Raw genomic sequence first — 19491 nt, 5'->3', positions numbered from 1 at the left:
CTCAGCTGTATCATGCAATGTTCCTTTGGTTGTGAGCTTGTAGATCTACTATGCATGCCAAATGTCCGGCCCAAAATAGGGAGGTTATAACTTATATATCGTTCAGAGCATCTATCTCACCCTGCTCGGAGTCCTCGAGGAAACTGACCTTAATCCTGGCAACCACTACCAGTGAGGCCAAGTAAACTGGCAAATACAGTTCATATTCTTGAACTTGTTTTGATCCAGCTAGCTTTAGCTTATCCCCATTCCCCGCTGGATTGATAAGGGGCCAAGGGCCATTGCTCTGCTGTGGCGGTGATCTCTCTTCAATTGAGCCGTTGATCTCTCTTTATTGGATTCACCTTCTTTTCACTTCTATGCTGACAATCGCTGCTTGATTCGGGTCTTTTCATATAATGATTTATTGTCTCCCCATTTGTCAGCAAGCTCACATGTCTCTTTTCATAAAAGCATCGGCTTTCATGGTAATGAGTTTGACCACATAATTTGCAGCCGCCTTCTCTCTTATAAGGCGAGTTTTACCTTTTGTCAAATTGTTACGTCCACTGACCCAAACGCTCTCCTTCTAGAATTATCCCTTCCCCCGGAGCAAGTCCTCTACTCTCTGCCTTAATTCCTGCTTTGAAAGTCAGATGAGATGTGTGAGTCAGGAATGATTATCGTCTGGCTTACAGTAGGTTGACATGTCACTCTGTATCCCAAGAGGATGACCAGGTGACATTATGGGAATGTGCTCCCTTGTCACCTTCATCGCAAATGTCACGTTAACTCCATCATCACTCTGACAGGCCAGCTAGTGGCAGTGTTCACGGTCATTGTTCCCATATTGTAGGGCAGAATATCAAATAGTTTAGACTTTTTGAGCGGTGCCTCCGCTCCATTACGCAGCTATGTGTGTCCCTATGTATACGTGTCCCTGTGTCTGTCCGAGCACGGAAAGCTGCAACACGCTAACTCTGTCATTTCTCGACCATTTTGGACGTGGGAAGGCTCGGGGGGGAGGCAGAGGGATTGGCAGGAACCAACCAACCAGTATTTTAATCAGTTTTTCCCCACAACAAAGTTGCTACTGATTGACTGTTGGATTGATTAACGATTGCAGGGCTGAACGTGTCCATTATGCAAATTTTCAGTAATATGAGAGAAGCTATGTGCGTGCATGCGTGCGTGCGTGCGTGATAAATTGACCTATGTGCACTGCTGTCGAACTTCTATTCCCCAGAGGGATTGGCAGGAACCAACCAACTGACATGGTCCACTGGAAACCTCCTCTCTCTCTCTCTCTCTCTCTCTCTCTCTCACAGACTCTCACACACAGTCTCTCTCTCTCTCTCTCACACACACACACACACACACACACACACACACACACACACACACACACACACACACACACACACACACACACACACACACACACACACACACACACACACGCATCGCATGCATGCATGCGTTCGCACACACAGCGTGCCATAGGGATAAAAGCACACCAATGACCATGCACCAGTTGATTGATTCAGGAGTTGCCCTGAGGGAAGATTTGTGTCTAAAGAGCCAGCCAGGACTGTGCGTGACTGTGAACAATTCAAGCTCTATACACCAGCAACAATAATTAGCAGCAGTTTCTAGGTTTTGTATTATGATTTCTACTTGAAGGTCTGCAGCGAAATGGCCAACAAGCATGTAAACTTGTAAATAAATACTATTGCTGACCCTCTTGTGTTTATGATCTTCATCTTTTTCATCACATAGATGAATGGATGCATGCATGAGTAACTTCACCCCCGCAGGCTGACACTGCCACATTGAATGTGCTGAATATTATAATAGATAATAAATAGATTCCATGGTGTTGTTGGAGGTGCTTCATATGTTTCTGCTGAGAGCCCTGCTCTTCAGGCATTAGAAAAATAGCCCAAGTTTTGAGCTTAAACCCTTATCACTCCTCCATCCATCCATCCATCCATCCATTCATTCATTTATTTAAATGTTTCAAGTGAATTGGTGGTAGTGTCATTGAGGAAGAAATGATATTGATTGTTTTGGCCTATATCTAACCTTTATATTGGTGGCTGTGGGGGCATTGGATGTCTCCACTGGGGCTAGTGGCCGTTTGTTTGTGTTATAGCCTATCTTGTTATGGTTTACTTTTGTCCTTGGAGCAGCTACACTATACAGTACATCATACTACCTGAGTGTTATTGTACGTCTCCCCATGATATCATGTTACATATTAAATCACCACCTGAGAAGATTGTCTCGACTCCTATATATTGCCTCATCGATTATTGTTTTCTAATTCAGAATAAACGGAACACCTCAAGGCAACACGTGTTCCAGTAGCATAAGGATTTGTGGAACGTGGTTTAATGAACTATCGATTGTGATGAACAATGTGTTTTCGAATTCCTGCCGACACATTGGCTGTTAGCATACTTGGGGGGGGGGGGGGGAGTCCCTTGTGAGTCCGCTAGCTTCTGGAGAGAACACGCGCGTTTCTGAGACCCCAGTAGACCACATATGCCAGATTGATGATTGTTATGTAGAAAGTAAGTAAATAATGTATCAATTCCTGGCCAGGAAATAAATTACTTTTCGTTCAACATGTGGTGTGGACACACTTTGATGCTTTCCCAACACAAGTCCCCCCCTCTCCGCTCCCTATTCCTTCCACCCTATTCCTCAGATGCTCCCCTTTCAGAAGCTTTTGTTCAATATGATTAAACGCCTTCCCTTCATCCTCTACGTGTTCCTCTACACTCTACACTTATTCCAGCTCAGTATTTCTCTAGCCCAATCTCTAACGTCCCCCTTTTTCTCCCCCCCCCCCCCCCCCCCCCTCCAGCTCCCCCTTCAGCAGGCCAGTCCTCTCCAGGCTGCATTCGAATGCCTTATTTATATGTAAATGAAAAAGCCCTACAGTATATTGTCCCCGACCAAATGCGTAGTAAAAGCAGTGGCGTGTGGGCAAGCGTGACAGTGCATGACTAAAGGAGAGATGGAAAAGGTATATGTTATTGTTACCTACAGGGAGGTTATCTTGCAGCTGAATGCAGCAGATATCATCCATTCAATTCAGTCACAGATTCTCCCACTCGGTAGTAGTGCAACATCTATTATGAGTGTTTGAACTGTGGAACGAGAAGGCATGCCACGCGCATTAGATGATGATTTGTGTGATACTGATACGAATGTGCACTATAAGGCTTTTATGCTTTTAGTTGCGCGTGGGTGTTGCATGCCACAAATAGCAGATCTACAAACTCACACCACAACTCATGATGTTGTGCAGTTCGGCAAAGTATATAGGGAGAGCGGGGCAGGTTGTTATACTTTCTGTTTTCAACCAATACAATGCAAGATAAAAGTATGGCAATCTGTTTTCTTATTCCTTTTGGTGCATCCTCTTCTGGGTCAAGGGAACAGGAACAACCATTTTACATGCATGTCCTTTTACAACTCTCAAAGTAATGGGGTTTGCACCCAGTTGTTTATTTTCACCTACTTAGCTGTGAATCAATCATAATTATAGGCCTGCCGCCTACATGATTTTAATCGGAAGCGAGTCCAGCCTGCTGTCTGTGGTCACTTAATGGGAGATGGCGTGTCTGGGCATTCTGTCTGTGGAGCAAAGGACTCATCCCTGTGACACAGTGTATATATAATAAATGGAACAACTGACCCGTTCACAGGATCAATCTGTCCAGAGTTCAGACGATGGGGCCAAATCCCTTGAGATTGAGTTGAATAAACACCACAGTTCAGTTATTGAATTTAGATTTGTGTCATAATTGAGTATTTGTTTAGTAACTGTGAAGACAAAATGGTGCACATGAACACACCCCACTCTCCCCCTATAAATCAGGCAGTCAATGTAGCTGACATGAGCTGCAGTTTGCATACAGATGTTCTTTCTCGCCTGTGTATCAACTATATATCCTAATACACCTTTGACTGGTAGCAATGTGCATAGTGGTAGATTGGATTGCATAGTGTGTTAGATTTGGGTGTAGATTTTGAGTGGTTGATTTATTAGCTCCTTGAGCTATACCATGTGTGAACATACGCATGTGCGCGCGCGCACACACACACACACACACACACACACACACACACACACACACACACACACACACACACACACACAGTGTACTCACACGTACAGTATATGCACACGAGGACATACCTGCCAATTAAAGTATATATCATTGATTCTTTGTCTCCACTGGGTCAAGAAAGAGTGCATCAGCAAAGGAATGAAAAAAGTATATGGATTCTTTAATGGTTGCGCGCTTCATCATGTCTCATGTCTTCATCAGATCCTCGTCCGGTGAGGCAGCCCACTATACTGTAGTGCTTTGTGGAGGAGAGAGAGAGAGAGAGAGAGAGAGAGAGAGAGAGACAGACAGAGAGAGAGAGACAGAGAGGGGGGGAGGGGGGGGGGGAGGCGGGGGGAGTGAGAGGGTTCCATAAAGTTCAGAAAAACACCACTAGATGTGGTTCTTCCTCTTCTTGTTGTCATTATACACCTGTTGTCGGTTGGGTTAATATTGCCATTAGTATTGCAATGTATGTATTATTGCAAATTATTATTTCAAATGTAGAGAGTGCATAGAATTGAAGTGACATTTTATTTATATGGCAGTACTTCACAATAAGTAAAAAGAAAAATCATAATAAAAATAAATGGGTATGGTTTATAACATGAGGGCAATCCTGGACATAGATCTGCTATATTTTATTTTCAAACATTCTGAAAATTAAGGCTTTCATAACAACACGCCCCGTGGTCTGTTCCACATTGGTGAGCTGCATGGTGAAGAGGGTGTTGAGGGTCTGCCAGAATGGATTTTTGTCCTCCCGAGTGTCTCTAACTTGTTCAAATGGCCATGATCAGTTGGTGCCAAAGTCTCTGGTTGACCTTTATGCAGATGAAGTCAGTGTTGGCACAAAAAAAGTATTTTGTCTTCCAGAATGGTATACGCAAGTAACTACAGATTTTCTGTTTCCACAGCTATGCCATCAAAAGGTCAGTGCCATTAACACCATCTTCAGCGTATAGGATTCAGGGTCCAACCATTGATTTTCAACAGATATAATAGCCCTTTTAGAATGTGGGTATTCAAATGCTCATTTGCTTAAAGTTGTGATGAAGCAGGTAAAAAGACATGAGTGAGGAGACTGCTGTATTCCTGAATGTCCCAAACAGTGCAGCACATGTACAGTAAACAATAAATCCCTTATTGTTTTCCCTCTCAGTTCTTCTCTCCCCCCCTCTCCAAGGCCCTGCTCATATCACCATGTTTACTTCATGTTGACATGGCAAATATTTTAGGGTGAAATAGCAGTGATTCATATATACACACACTCACCCAATGCTGTGTTTGTCTTTAAACTTCACTTTCCCCCCAAATCGTGTATATAAGCTGCATGGTTAGGATGCGTTGATCACTCTGTGCAGAGTTTAGAAGACTGGAGTGCATTCTATTCCAAAGAGGGAACTACTGCTTTTTTTAATGGGGACCTTTATTGGAATTTGAGAAAATTTAACAGATTGTACATGGACTAAGATTGTTGGAGGTGCATGCCATGGCAAATGGGACACGATTGTCTAAAGAAATAGACTGTGTGTGTGTGTGTGTGTGTGTGTGTGTGTGTGTGTGTGTGTGTGTGTGTGTTCTCTTGCTACAACTGTTAATTTTTGAAAGTGGAATTTACGTCGCTGTGGTTTGCAATCCGTCTGCCGATAAGGGTCCACATGCGTGCTTGTAATTTGCTTGAATTCCAGCATTCAACCTTTCTTTGCTGACTATATGTCCTCTGAAGAGGACAAAAGGGAAAAAGGGGCATTTGATGACTCGCATATTGACGACAATGACAATCTCATGATCCCTTTCATCACCTGCGTACTTACTTGTGTCAGGAGTGTGTGAGGGTGTTTACACATAACAGCGGGCTGCGAGTACATCGGGCCCACTTCTGACCCCCAGCAGCGGGCATGACGCCGTGTCTCCAGGCTCGACGTCCTTCTGCTACCGTTTACTAAACAGTCTTGATAGGACATGACTGTTTTAGTAAATACAGAAAGTGTGTGTGTCTGTGTTTTGGGTTGACGTGGCACCAAGGTGGTTTGCTCTTTTCTTTCTGTTCGGCTTAAGAGTCGCCTGAATCAAAGCGGTGACATTTGAGTTGTTTATGCATCTTTCACATTCAGAGACGAGTAAAACATTAACAGTCAACACCTGCCAGACTTGTGGAAATATACGTATAGATTTCCCTTTGCCCACACAGCTATTTATTCAGTGCCCAGCTCACACAGCACACATACACAGACACGCACGCACGCGTGCACACACACACACACACACACACACACACACACACACACACACACACACACACACACACACACACACAAATCCACCATGATATCGTATAATCGTTCTCTAAGTTTATATTATAAACACCACACACACACACACACATGCGTTCCGTTAGTTCTACAGGTGTGTGGAGGACTGCCACGAGCCAGGCAGCAGGTGAAGCTGAGGATTTATAGATTTTAATCGCTTCTCTCTGTTGAGCAATAATTCTACTGCCTAAGGCGAGGAAGGCCTATACAGCTTGGTGATGATTGATGGATTCTGTGCAGCTTACTACAGAAGCAATGTGTTCCATAATGCATGGATAGATTGCTTTAAACCACTTTTAAACCACTTTTATTTGAGTCATTTTCACACTGTGGTCCCAATTTTTGGCATGTTACTGTAGGCAGCCGACAGCAGATCTACAACCTCTTGATCCGCTCTTTTTGAGTGGTTTAAATCATCATGCCTGTTATAGTCATGAGAATATCCAATAGCCAAGGCTGTGTAAGTGTGTATACAGTACAATAAACAAAAAGGGCCATATCAAAGTCAGATAATATGCTTACATTTTAAAGTGTACGATGTACCTGCTAGTGCTACCAATACCCAGTAAGTTCTGTACAAATTACTAACGGACTAAACTGCGAGGGAAGGGGAGTTCCACAACATCAAAAAGCCTTCAGCATTTTGAGTTTGGATGAAAGAAAGATTAATTTGGTTTCAGAAAGTCTGCAAGGTAAATCCCTCAGGTTTTACCGTTTCTGACCTTGTCATCCCCTAGCCATGGAATGATTAACGGTCACGAATTTGCATCGGTTTGAAACCGTCTGAATTAGTCTGCAGAAGGTGATGTCTGCTGTTAATAGCCATTCTCTGGGACAAAATCCCTATAATGTTTCTGTTGGCAGATTTAGCTAGACAGGGCTCATAGGGATAGACGAGGCAACCCCCAGATCTTCACCTGTCAGCTCTGAGTTTGAATAAGATGTAAGAGCGAGAGGGGGGGGGGGGGGGGGGGGGGGTGCTTAATTGGCAATGCAAACAGCCCAGAACGCCAGGCCAATTTGAGATGGAAATATGGCATGTTGAGACAGAGTTTATTTGAATATACTTACAAGAATATACACCTTTACCTCCTCCTTTCCTCTCTCCCACCCACCTGTTTCTCTCCCCCTCTATCTGTCTGTCTGTCTGTCCCTCCCTCTCTCTCTCTTCCCTGGCTTCCTTCATGATGGTTTTCCTGATGTCAGCCTTGAGGAGAACACCGGGTCTGGATGGAGTCTGTAAAAGTCATGTTATTTGCATATGAATACCCCGGTGGCCCAGATGAGTCCTGAGGTTTATGGCTCGAAACAGGCAAGACGTCTCACAGAGTTGAATGAGATGTGCTTTTAAAGTCTGACGAGGATGATGTGGCGGGGTATTATGACCCATCATCTGCAACCACATTGCAGGTTTTGAAATCAGTTATGCAAATTTGTGTCTTATTTGTGCCAAGATATTAAATTCCACTTGAGTTTTCTCATATGTATGAATTAGAAGGGTGTCTGTGCATGCGTGCGTGCGGCATGCGTGTGCGTGTGTGTGTGTGTGGGGCAGGTTGAAGGGGTAATCTCTCTCTGTTTAGGGTAAATGACGGTCATGCTGCCTGTGTTTCTGGGTAAATAGATGCCTAGGGGTAGCAGACATCTATCAAATAGTTGATCTTTATATAAATAACACATGCAAGACCAATTTGAAACCATAGACAATTGAAAATACATACATTTATGCAAAGTGAGTCAATGATCACACAGAGTTAGCCCACTTAAATCACATTCATTTACATGCAAAAACCAATCATGTTGTTCTTCTGCCAAACACAATAGAGCTGATGGCACTCATGATTACCTCAATTTGTTGGCTTTTGTCAGGAAAAGAAAGGAGTCATAGAGACGACTACATGATCAGTCAGCAGCTTATACTTAATACATTCACCATTCCAGATGATTCCAGATTTGTATTGCTATATCTTATCTGAGTACGCTATAGAGCAGGGTTTCTCAACGTGGGTACTGTGGCAAGTATTGTGACGCCGGTAGAGGTTTACGAAGCTTATTATTGTTCAGTCTTCCTGGTCTGCTCTTTCAAAGGCGTGCAAGATTCAAAGACTTTATATATGTCACATGCTCGTACATGTTTGTGCACTGAAACGTTGTGCGACTCAGCCTGACTGAGCTGCAAGTAATGTCCAACAAACTACAAGTAATACAAAAAAAGTTGAACACCCTATTTGTGGGCTAACATTTGGTGAAAATAGCCAATCTACAAGGTCACAATGTGTTGCGTCGCAACGCGTGGTGAGCTTGTAGATTGGGTATTTCCGGCCAACCTATCTAGTACCGTATGAAGCAAAAACAGTAGGGAGTATAAAGCCCTTGGGAATCCGGTCAACCAAGTGTAGGGTTTAAGACCGGATTCCACTATCGCTTAAACTTTAAAGGACCACTTCACCACTTTTCAACCTATCTTCATATAATAGGTCCTCACTAATAATCATGAGAAAATGGCGCAATGTTTTTCTACTCGGTCTGTGTCTCATAGGAGGGCTGTGGGCAGTTCAGAAACTGTCTTGCAGTGACATCATCGACGGGGAATACAAGCTAATAGAAACTGCAGGCTTTCTAGTCCTGAAAAGTTGCAATGCGAAAATGGAAGCCATTGTTCTCACGATAATCAAAATCTAAATATTTTTGTAAAGAAATCTTGTTTAAAAAAATATCTGCCTCATGATGATGTCACTGGAAGACGGTTTCTAAACTGAAGACGGTTTCTAAACTGCCCACAGCCGTCCTGTGAGACACAGACTGAGTAGAAAGAAATCGTGCCATTTTTTCATGATTATTAGTGAGGACCTATTATATGAAGATAGGTTGAAAAGTGGTGAAGTGGTCCTTTAAGTGATAGGCTATAGGTTGCCGCTTGCCTATCGCGGGCCATGGCTCTATAGCCGACTGCAGGTAGCGTAACGTACGCGGCTTGTTAATACAAAGTTCCGGGTTCGCTTCCCGGCCCGAGGCTTCATTGGTGGCAGCGGTGGGATTTGAACCCACGCCTCCGACTAGAGTATGTTCAGCGTACGTTACCAGTCGGCTAAAGAGCCTTGGACCGATAGGCAAGCAGCAATGCAGCCACCTATATCCTGCAGTTGTCCCCCCCCCCCCCCCCCCCCCACCCGGATGCGCATCCACGCGGCACGCACGCCAGCCAGGAGCTATAGGCTCGACTGACTGGGGGGGACCTCCACACCCAGGCAGGTGACGTGCTGTTGACTACGCTCAACTAATACGACCTGTGCCCCCAGGGATACAGAACAAAAACACACCGCTGCCACCAATGTAGCCTCGGCCCGGGAGGCGAACCCAGGGCCTTGTGTCAACAAGCTGTGTTTTTTGATTGATTGAAATAATTATTAACTGTTTGCAGAATTACAGTACATTTCAAGCACAACTCAATACAAAGACTGTTAACTGTGAGTGGACGACCCAATAAAGCATTACACTTGTTTACAAGAGGGTCCACCTTGTTCAATTCATCAAAACATTTAGAGACGTACAAATAGACACTTCTATATAGCCAAAGAACAGAACAGGAATTCATCATAAAGCAGGTAAAAAGGGAAAAGAAACATATACAGTGAGGGGAAAAAGGGTGGGGATTCCGATTTTACGGGGGCCAGTTTCGAATTACAGCTGTCCGTAGGTGCCCTTTGAGAGCGGTTTTGAAGGAGTCAAGGGATTTTGCATGTCTTAATGACTGTTGGTAGGGCGTTCCACATTTTGGTGGCATAGGAGCGAAAATAATTTAGTCCCTTGTATGTGCCGAATCTGGGTTGTACATGGTTCGTTGCACTCCCTCTGGTGTTGTCGGTGTTGACTTCGTTAACATTAAGGAAGTATTTAGACAGGTACATGGGTATCTTGGTGGTGTATCGAATCTTGTGGACCAGACCCATTGCAAGATGCTGTACTCTGTCGTCAACCCTAAGCCATAACAGCCTGTCAAAGTGGGCAGGGGTGAGGTGGGTTCGTGGGGTGAGGCCAAGTAGGAGCCTGACCAGTTTGTTTTGGGAGGTCTGGACTCTGGAGCCTTGTTTTAAGGGCCTTTGAGGTGCTGTGGTACCAGGAGGTACATGCATAGTCGAAGAAACCTTGTACGAGGGCTCCTGTTAAGGTCTTCAAGGTGTTTTTGTTGACCAGTGAGGAGATCCTGTAAAGGAATCTTGTTCTTTGTGTCACGTCCTGTCCTAGGACGTACCACGCCTGGACCGCCGTCCCTACCTTTGCCCCTCTGTTGCCTCCCTTCTCCTGGCTGATTGTTGAGACTGTGTCCACCTGCGCTTCTAAGCTGAAGAGACTTTGGTTAATGAGCATGGAGGTATATTAGGGACTCTGTGTTATTGGTTAGGTTGCTCGATTATAACACTGTTTCCCAAGAGTGGGACTTTATGTTATGTATGCCCTGGGAGGGCTTTCTGAGTTATAAATAAAAGTTGTTGCCTGGACGTTGTTGCCTGGATTTCTGCATACGGGTCCAAATACTGAGGTGTTCCTGACAGTATAATCGAGCCCGTCGAGGACTCACCACCACCCGGGCCCCCTCGTCTTCCCCTCTCCCTGGCCCCCTCGTCTTCCCCTCTCCCTGGCCCCGATGCTGGACATGGCCTTTCCCCTTGGTTCTCCCTTTCCTCTGTCCGGCGGGCCCCCGATTCCCTGTTTGGTGGCAGGACGACCCCCACCTTCGCCGTGGTCGATGCCAGGGGGGTTCCTGCCGTGGGGCCGTTTTCGGGGCTGCCGTCCGGGCAGGTCTGCTGGGCCCCATGTTTCGGTTAACCGGCGCCAGTCACTGCGCTCGGGCGGGGTTCGACCCACCCCTGGCAGTTTCCAGACCCTATTCCCACCCTCCCCCCCACGAGGATTCCGGCCCCTGGTCCACTGGTTGGTTTCCCCCCCCCCCCCTTTCTCCTTCGGTCCCTGGGGAGCGGGCCTTTGAGGAGGGGGTGCTATCACGTCCTGTCCTAGGACGTACCACGCCTGGACCGCCGTCCCTACCTTTGCCCCTCTGTTGCCTCCCTTCTCCTGGCTGATTGTGAGACTGTGTCCACCTGCGCTTCTAAGCTGAAGAGACTTTGGTTAATGAGCATGGAGGTATATTAGGGACTCTGTGTTATTGGTTAGGTTGCTCGATTATAACACTGTTTCCCAAGAGTGGGACTTTATGTTATGTATGCCCTGGGAGGGCTTTCTGAGTTATAAATAAAAGTGCTTGAGTGCAAGACGTTGTTGCCTGGATTTCTGCATACGGGTCCAAATACTGAGGTGTTCCTGACTCTTTGATTGACTTTTTTGATTACGTGAGTGCAGTACTTTCATCCGACGGAGCATTGGTCCGAACGACAACCTACCTCCTCCCTCACCCTAACCCTAACCTCCCCCGGGGCAGACACCTAAACCTAACCGCAACCCTCTCCCGACCCGCAGCACACCTCAGAGCATTGCTCCTTCGGAGCAATGCTCTGTCGGATGATAGTATGCCTCCCTGATTACGTTGGTGGCCATTTTATCACCGGAAAGATTAGCCTCCAGGAAGGAACCTAAGTCGGTAATTTCATCTTTACGTGTGATAATATTGTCACACACTCTAACCAAGAAGCGTACATAAAAACCTATTAAGTGTACAAAGACGGTATCAGTACACAGACATTGGTGTCTGAAAAGAATGACCAATTGAGTATGGGGGGGGGTATGATTATTAACACATTTGCACCTAAAGATATACAGAATATACCATTTAGAAATGATGACATGTGGACTTACAACAGAAATGCTGCAGAGCATATATTATGGCACTTTTTACACCCAAGCTACCTGATTATCATAGAGGTGTTTTAGGTGTTTTCATTTCTTGGATGGCAAACAACATAAAATAGTTGTGTATAAAATTGGATTATATCTTGGAAAACTGATCAATCAGCAACTGCTGTTTACAGTAATTGAGAACAGACAACAGACAAATTCACAAAATTAAATAACAATTTGGAGCATCTGAATCTTCTGTGTTATTGTAACTGTGTAAGAAAAAGTAAAATAAAAATCCCTTACACCATCTTTTTATTATTATAAAGTATAAGTATTATGAGCTTCATCAGGTATCATTGTAACTGTACTGGGGGGGGTGGGTGTCCTCACTTTATGTTACTTTAGGTTAGGGTTGCACGCTGTCGGACCAGTCATACTTCAGAACAATGCAGTGGTTATAATGTAAGTGACCCCCTAAAATAATCATATTTGAACTGGGGACCCCCACCCGGATAAGCACATGGAATGTAGGAGTTGGGGCATTAAATTGTATTTGACTCGGTTCCACAGATCAATATTGTGAAAATAGCCAATCTACAAGCTCACAACGCCTGTAGGTCGGCTATTTTCACGAATGTAGCTAATATATTATTTGACAACTTGTTGTTTGACCAGTTTTTGAGTGCTCCTATGCGTTTATGCATGTCTGCCCCCCCCCCCCACATGTAACATCATGTTGTTGACATCAGATATCATTGTGAAAAAGCACCACTCACTTCACACAAGTGTGATTTGTTTTTAGTTTTTTAATTATTTGTCACTCATGTTCAAAGTAATGCCCAACATAAATTATAAAGTGTTATAATAGAAGTAGCTAATAAATAATACATAAAAAGTAAGTAGTAATAAAGTGTAAAAACACATCTTCTCTAGGACAAATATGCAAAATAAACAGGTTAACTTAGTATTGTGCCTTCCATCCTTTATGTTATAACTTATATGTAGTATTATTACTCTGTATGTGCTGCAGGTGAAAATAGAAAAATGATGGATGAGTAAGATAATATATATATAATATACAGTTCATTCAAGCAGCAGAAGAATGAATACACAAGCAACCAATATGTACACAGTGCAAATAGCAGTCAGTATTATGTGGTATATCAGTTCTGCCCTATGATATAATCTAACAATTGCAAGGGAATTGCGTAAGAAAAATGCTGTGTGTGGCCGAGCTCCGTTGGTGAGGGGTTATGATATGATAAACTATAAACTGGAGAAACGTGTGTTTCTTCTGCCTCCCTTTTTTTCTGAGCCTTTCACACTAAATTGTGTGTGACCGTGTTTTTAAAAACAGTGAACTCGGGGTTACACTTTAACCCAGTTTTTACAGTTGGTCCCTCTTTGGGAACTCAACACTCGAGATGGTGGGAGAGGGATTTTGATGTGAAAAGCAACGTAAAGGGATAGTAGGGGAATGTAGATTCTCATAGTTCACTATCAGTTAACCATCCATCACAGAAAGATCAGGTTACACTGACATGCGGGTTCCACTCTTTCTCTCAATGGTCATCGCTTTCCTGACAACTGGTTTGTCAGTTATTTTCTTCTTTTTTTCCCCCCTTGTAGGTTTTTTCTGTACTCAGAGAGGAGTCATATTTCATATCTTTGTGAAAAACAACTGCAATTTGTGGCGGTATAGGCCTACTGTAGTGTAGACAAATTATCCCATCACCATCAACTTAAAGGACGCATTTGTTTTTAATTTAAATAGATTTTATTCATATCAAAAAAAGGAACATTACATTAACAACATTACATTATAAACTAATTTTGTATCACAATGTTAACAACAAGCTGACTGTATAAACATATTAATAAACATTAAACCACATAAATATTTACACATTTTAACCAACTGCATTGTGTATTGGGAATCTCAGTTTTCATTGTTATCAGATTGCATGTTTTAGCCACTTCTGCTGAAGACTGAATAGAAAAGGCTCCTTTCTTATCTTCCAATGATCAGGCACATATACTGTGTAGACACTTGACTGTAATTAGGCAACACCTTAAATGTGCTGTCTGAGCACTGTGTGGGCGATACCATCAAAGAACCCTGGATAGTAGTGTGGAATGACCTGATGTCAGCAGGGGATCCGATTGAGGATCTGTTAATAATGAGTCAGATCTGATAGCGACAGGCTTAAGTTAGAATACAAGCTGATGAAAGGTCTGATAGTGAGGCAGGTTGGGGATTTAGGGAGTGTCAGTTGGAGAAGTGTCGCGGCTGACTCAGCTGTTCCTGTGGGAATCAGAGCCTCTTTACTGAACTGTCACACGCTATAGTGATCTCAACTGACGCAGTCAGCGCAAACACACAACTATCTTTGTGTGTGTTTGTGATGTGCAGGTGTCTCTTCTATTAACAGTGTTTGTCAGCAGAGCCTCATGGCAAATCACACAGACTGAAAGTGTCTCTGTTTCACTCCTCAAAGTCTCATCATACCTCTGTCCCCTCACGGGAGTACAGGATTCCTGCTGATCCCAGTCCAGGGTAGAAATGCCCATTGAACTGGCTGAGGATGGGGCTACTGTAAGTGAGGGCAGAGTGAGTGGGCGAAGAGGAGAGTGCAGGGGGAGGTGGAAGTGGCGATGCCCACTCCGGGGCACCAGAGCTGGGGGAGTAACTACTAAAGCCCCCAGGCTGTGTGGACCTATGAGGCCCATCCATGGACAGGCTAACCTGCAGGGGCCTGCTTAGCCCATTGCCCCCGACCTCATTTGCTGACCCGTCTGCCACTCCAGACATCTCAGAAAGAAAGCTGCTCAGGCACGGTGTGGGTACAGAGGATGACGGAGAGGGGATTCTGTCAGGTGTTGGGGAGATGTCAAGTGCGTGTTTGGGGCTGCCTCTCTCACTGTCGCCTGACTCGGGACCTCCTGAGCCTCCCTCCCCACCAGACAGGGAGTCAGACTTCCTCTTTCTTTTGCGCCGGAAGTTTCCATTGTCAAACATCTTCTCACAGTTTGGGTCTAGCGTCCAGTAGTTGCCCTTCCCTGCAACATCAGAATGCAAAATAGACAGGGTTTAGATTTTACAATTTGGTGCAAAGTAGGCTAACCCAGACAATGTGTCAGACGCCAGTATAAACACAAGGGTTTGTAGTAAAATGTTCAAGTTTTGATGCAGTACTAAAAACTTATTTTAATGAACATGAACAATGCATGTATATTAGGAAAAGCAGCGTCATTTTATAGAGGCTTCATTTTATAGAACCTGAGATAAAATATAATTAAAAAGACAATTGTTTGTCAAACAACAGTTCATTCATACAAGTTTATTTTACATACCTGGATCGTCCTCGTCTCTGGGGACCTTCTTAAAGCAGTCATTCAGTGACAGGTTGTGTCGGATGGAGTTCTGCCAGCCAGCCTTGCTCTTGTTGTAGAACGGGAAATTGTCAGCCACATACTGGTAGATCTGACTTAATGTCAGTCTTCTGTCCGGTGCTCCATGGATTGCCATGGCGATCAGAGCGGAGTAAGAATAGGGGGGCCTCACCAACTTCATCAGGTCTTCTTGCGAAGGAAGGGAGAACCAGCTCAGCTCCCCTCCGGGACCCCCTGGCCCAGCAGGCCCCAGGTAAGGCCTCTGCATTCCATAGTGCTGAGGCACAAAAGGGGGCCCGGGGTTCCCTGGTGGGGCCGTGGTGGCCAGGTAGGGAGGTGCATTGATCCCGGAGCCGTTGAACCAGAGGTAAGGGTTTGGCGTGGTGGTGTAGTCGCCCAGGTCATAGGAAGATGGGGTGGTGCGCTGGGGGCTCGGCAGCGAGGGAGGAGGGTAGTAACAGTCGCTGTACATGCTGAGCTCAGGGGGTTCCTGGCCCAAGCTGGGAAACTGAGGTCCGCACCGTGGAGGAGACTGACCCTGGGCCTCGAAAGAAGACATTGTAATGTTGTTCTCACCGATCCAGAACTCTCCTTCAGCCTCTGTATGTGGTTGTCCTTTTCTCTTGTCTGTCAGTGGAGATTTTTAGAGTCCTTTCCTTGGCAGGTCTTGGCACTGCTGTCTGTGAGCCAATTGGTTCTCTTGTCTTTGTCCTGTCTGCGACTACCTGGAACTAGTAGTAGGCTCTTGGCTTTGTGTCAGATGTCACATGTCACACCTACTTTATCTGTTTCCCTGGTTACACCCACAGTCACTTCTGATTGGTTACTTTCTCAGGTAATGTTTTTGTCAGCTTTTTCCCCTCCAGGTGATTTTTTTCTCTCACTCTCAATTAAGTAATTTTCCACTCTCACACATCTAGTCCACATAAAGCTGTAATTATTCTGAAATTATACATCGGTTGGGTTAAATAGGTTGATTTCCAAAAGGCATTTGTTTAGGTTTTTTTTTGTTAAGGCATATGAAAGTACCATTAGGTCTAATAAAAATATATCCCTAAAGAGAATCTTTATCTCTGTTATCTAATAATAATACACTAATAATGTACTTCTCAATACAGAGCACTTTAAGTCTGTGTCATAAAATATACTGCATTTTATTATTTCATGGGCTAGTATGAAATATTAGTTTGAACTGGCAGTGTCAATTTGCACTAAGTACATTTACTTAAGTACTGTACTTCACTTCTCCACTACATTTTGGAATCAAATATTGTACTTTTACTCCACTACATTTATGTGAAAACTTTAGTTACTTTGTAGAAGATTATTATTACAAAACATACATAGGCCTACACTAACCACTTCAGCCCTCATACATTTCGTCCATGTGAATATAGCTGATCTGCCATTTTTCAAAAGATTTTCAGACATTTGATAACTTGTAATGGGACATTCTGCATAATGAGTAGGCCTATAGTCCTGTAGCCTACTTTTACTTTAGGTAGGCCTACTTTAAGTACATTTTGATGCCAAATGTACTTTTGAACAGCAGACTTTAACTTGTAACGAAAGTACTTCTACATTACAGTATACTTACTGTACTTTTACTTAAGTAAGAAGAAGAATTGAGTACTTTTGACTGTCACACTGTCAAAAATAGTATAATAATAGGACTGGCCGGGGCATTAATGACAATGGGCAGTGTCACATTTACACAACACTACTTGAGATTATAGACAGTACGACGGTGTCGCGTGCCGAAGATAACAGATTTACAAGCCCACAACAACGCGCCGCGAGGCAGCGTCGCGAGTTTTTAGATCTGTTCGCTGATCTGTTAACTATTTTGGCACGTGACCACCAGCAACGCATGCACATGACGTCACGTCAGTCGCGAGACGAGACGAGAAGATACAATCAACCACGGCGTCACAAGAGAAAAGAAAGAAGTTGAACACGAATTTAACAGTAGGTTGTTGTTCCCCCCTCAATATAAAACGTGAAATAATATTAATAATAATATATGAAGAAACTTTACACACGGTAGCGGTAGGTAGCCTGCTTGTGTTTTTCTAAAACCAACGTCACACTGTTTGAAGCAAGCCCCCCAAAATGAAACGTTCCTATTCCAACTTCAAACCATTGAAAACGCTACTAATTTTAGTAGTTTGTGTTAATTAAACAGTTTATTTTGCGAACCAATTGTGCCACTTTTGACGTTTGGTTTACTCAAAGTCAGTTGTTTCTGTGATAAGGGTCCATTTGGTTTCATTTGTACACTTTCAGAATCCGAAGTTATAAACACAAGGCAAGGGTCTACTTGGTTCCTACTTCTTAACTACCGTATCCATCATTTATCTGGAACCCCCTCAAGGACCCCTGGGAATCCCCAGGGGATTTCTTTCTCCCTGGAAATAAAAACGTCTGGGTTTCCGAGGCTACTTGGTTCCTAACTATCCATCATTGGGTCCATTTGGTTTCATTTGTACACTCTCAGGGTTCAGAATCAGAAGTTTCCCTTTGAGAACCCCATGCATTAGACCAAGGACCACCATAGAGTGTAGTGTAGCCTACAAATGGAAACCAAATGTACCCATATGGGTCCATTTGGTTTAATTTGTACACTTTAAGAATCAGAAGTTATAACCACATAAGGGTCCATTTGGTTCCTAAAAGTTCTTAACTATCCATCATTTATCTGGGGACCCCCTGGAACCCCCTCAAGGACCCCTGGGAATCCCCGGACCCCACTTTGAGAACCAATGGTTTAGTCTATTTGTTATTGTTGGTTTGTAGATGGCAGAGTCGACATCTTCTTCTAACACTGACACTCACCAGAAGAACAACAGCAGCAGCAACGAGGACATGTTGGACGTGAACGAAGACTTGGAGAAAATGACCGAACACGTCGAAAATCAATCAGGTTATTATTTATTATTTGTGCTTTTCTGTCACTCAAACACGAACACACACAGGCTTCAATGTGTTTTTGATTGACAATGGGTCGACCACGGCTGAAAGCTAATTAGACCTGTGAAATATACACCTGAACAACCTTGGCTTGTGTTGTTATGATAGACTTGCATACATTATCAAATATCTAGATATCCATGGTTGAAGGCCAGTTTGACACTGCACATAATGTGGCTCATTTACTTATATAGTCCCGTTCCCATCCTACGTGTTTCATGCTGTTGCTGCTATGACCCCTGAATTTCCCCACTGTGATGATCATGAATAAAGTTCGATCGTATCTTCTTATCCTACAGTGCAGCTGACCTGGATGTCCTATGACATGGTGGTGCTGCGGACAAACCCAGAGCTGTCGGATACCATGTTGAGGCTGGAACAAGCTTGCCTGAACTGCCGGGCTGCTGTGTGTGGGACCGGGGATGATGGCCAAGATTTAGACCAACGGCAGCACCTGTCTGACTGATGTGCGATCGATGTGTTGTTCAGCTTAACCACCAGCACCCCTTTGAACGATGTTTGATATTACTAGTGATCAGTTTCTCAAGAGGTGTGAATTTAATGGTGTGTTATTAACCAGTGCCTGGCAAATAATATATGTGCTGTTCAATTTGGCCGAATTGTAGTGCTGCACAAAATGTTTAATTTTATTGAAATCAGTTGATGTTGTTTCTGTTGCTGAGTGGAACAAATAATAAAAAAATAAAAATGAAAATGGATTCAGTTGTTGTTTATTTTAGTCATGAGGGCAGAAAAGTGAAGATGCCAAAAGTGATTGGCCAGAATGACTTTTGTGATGATTTGATTGGCTGAGCACGGAATGAGATGTATGATAAGAGGGCCCCTCACTTCACGAGTGTGATTTTTTTTTTCTGAGGGTCACTAGCCTCTCTTATGCCCAGCTTTGAGGGTTTGTG

The 19491-nt window shown here is 43.9% G+C and overlaps 2 protein-coding genes across 2 annotated transcripts; one reads left to right on the top strand and one right to left on the bottom strand.

Annotated features, from left to right (window-relative positions):
- Positions 1-13904: 13904 nt before the first annotated feature.
- Positions 13905-16341, bottom strand: foxi3b (forkhead box I3b). Its single transcript, XM_083785178.1, has 2 exons — positions 15566-16341; positions 13905-15271 (listed from the first exon to the last, which is right to left on the bottom strand). Exons 1-2 carry the CDS (start codon positions 16161-16163, stop codon positions 14715-14717), a joined length of 1155 nt encoding a protein of 384 aa, XP_083641304.1. The 5' UTR covers positions 16164-16341; the 3' UTR covers positions 13905-14714.
- Positions 16342-17514: 1173 nt separating this feature from the next.
- Positions 17515-19201, top strand: syce3 (synaptonemal complex central element protein 3). The gene is made up of 3 exons (XM_083785434.1): positions 17515-17572; positions 18401-18527; positions 18874-19201. Exons 2-3 carry the CDS (start codon positions 18401-18403, stop codon positions 19038-19040), a joined length of 294 nt encoding a protein of 97 aa, XP_083641560.1. The 5' UTR covers positions 17515-17572; the 3' UTR covers positions 19041-19201.
- The last annotated feature ends 290 nt before the right edge of the window (positions 19202-19491 follow it).

The sequence above is a fragment of the Protomyctophum parallelum genome, assembly GCF_964188405.1.
Source record: "Protomyctophum parallelum genome assembly, chromosome: 16".
Taxonomy (NCBI): Eukaryota; Metazoa; Chordata; class Actinopteri; order Myctophiformes; family Myctophidae; genus Protomyctophum; species Protomyctophum parallelum.
This window is presented reverse-complemented; position numbering and strand designations above follow the sequence as displayed.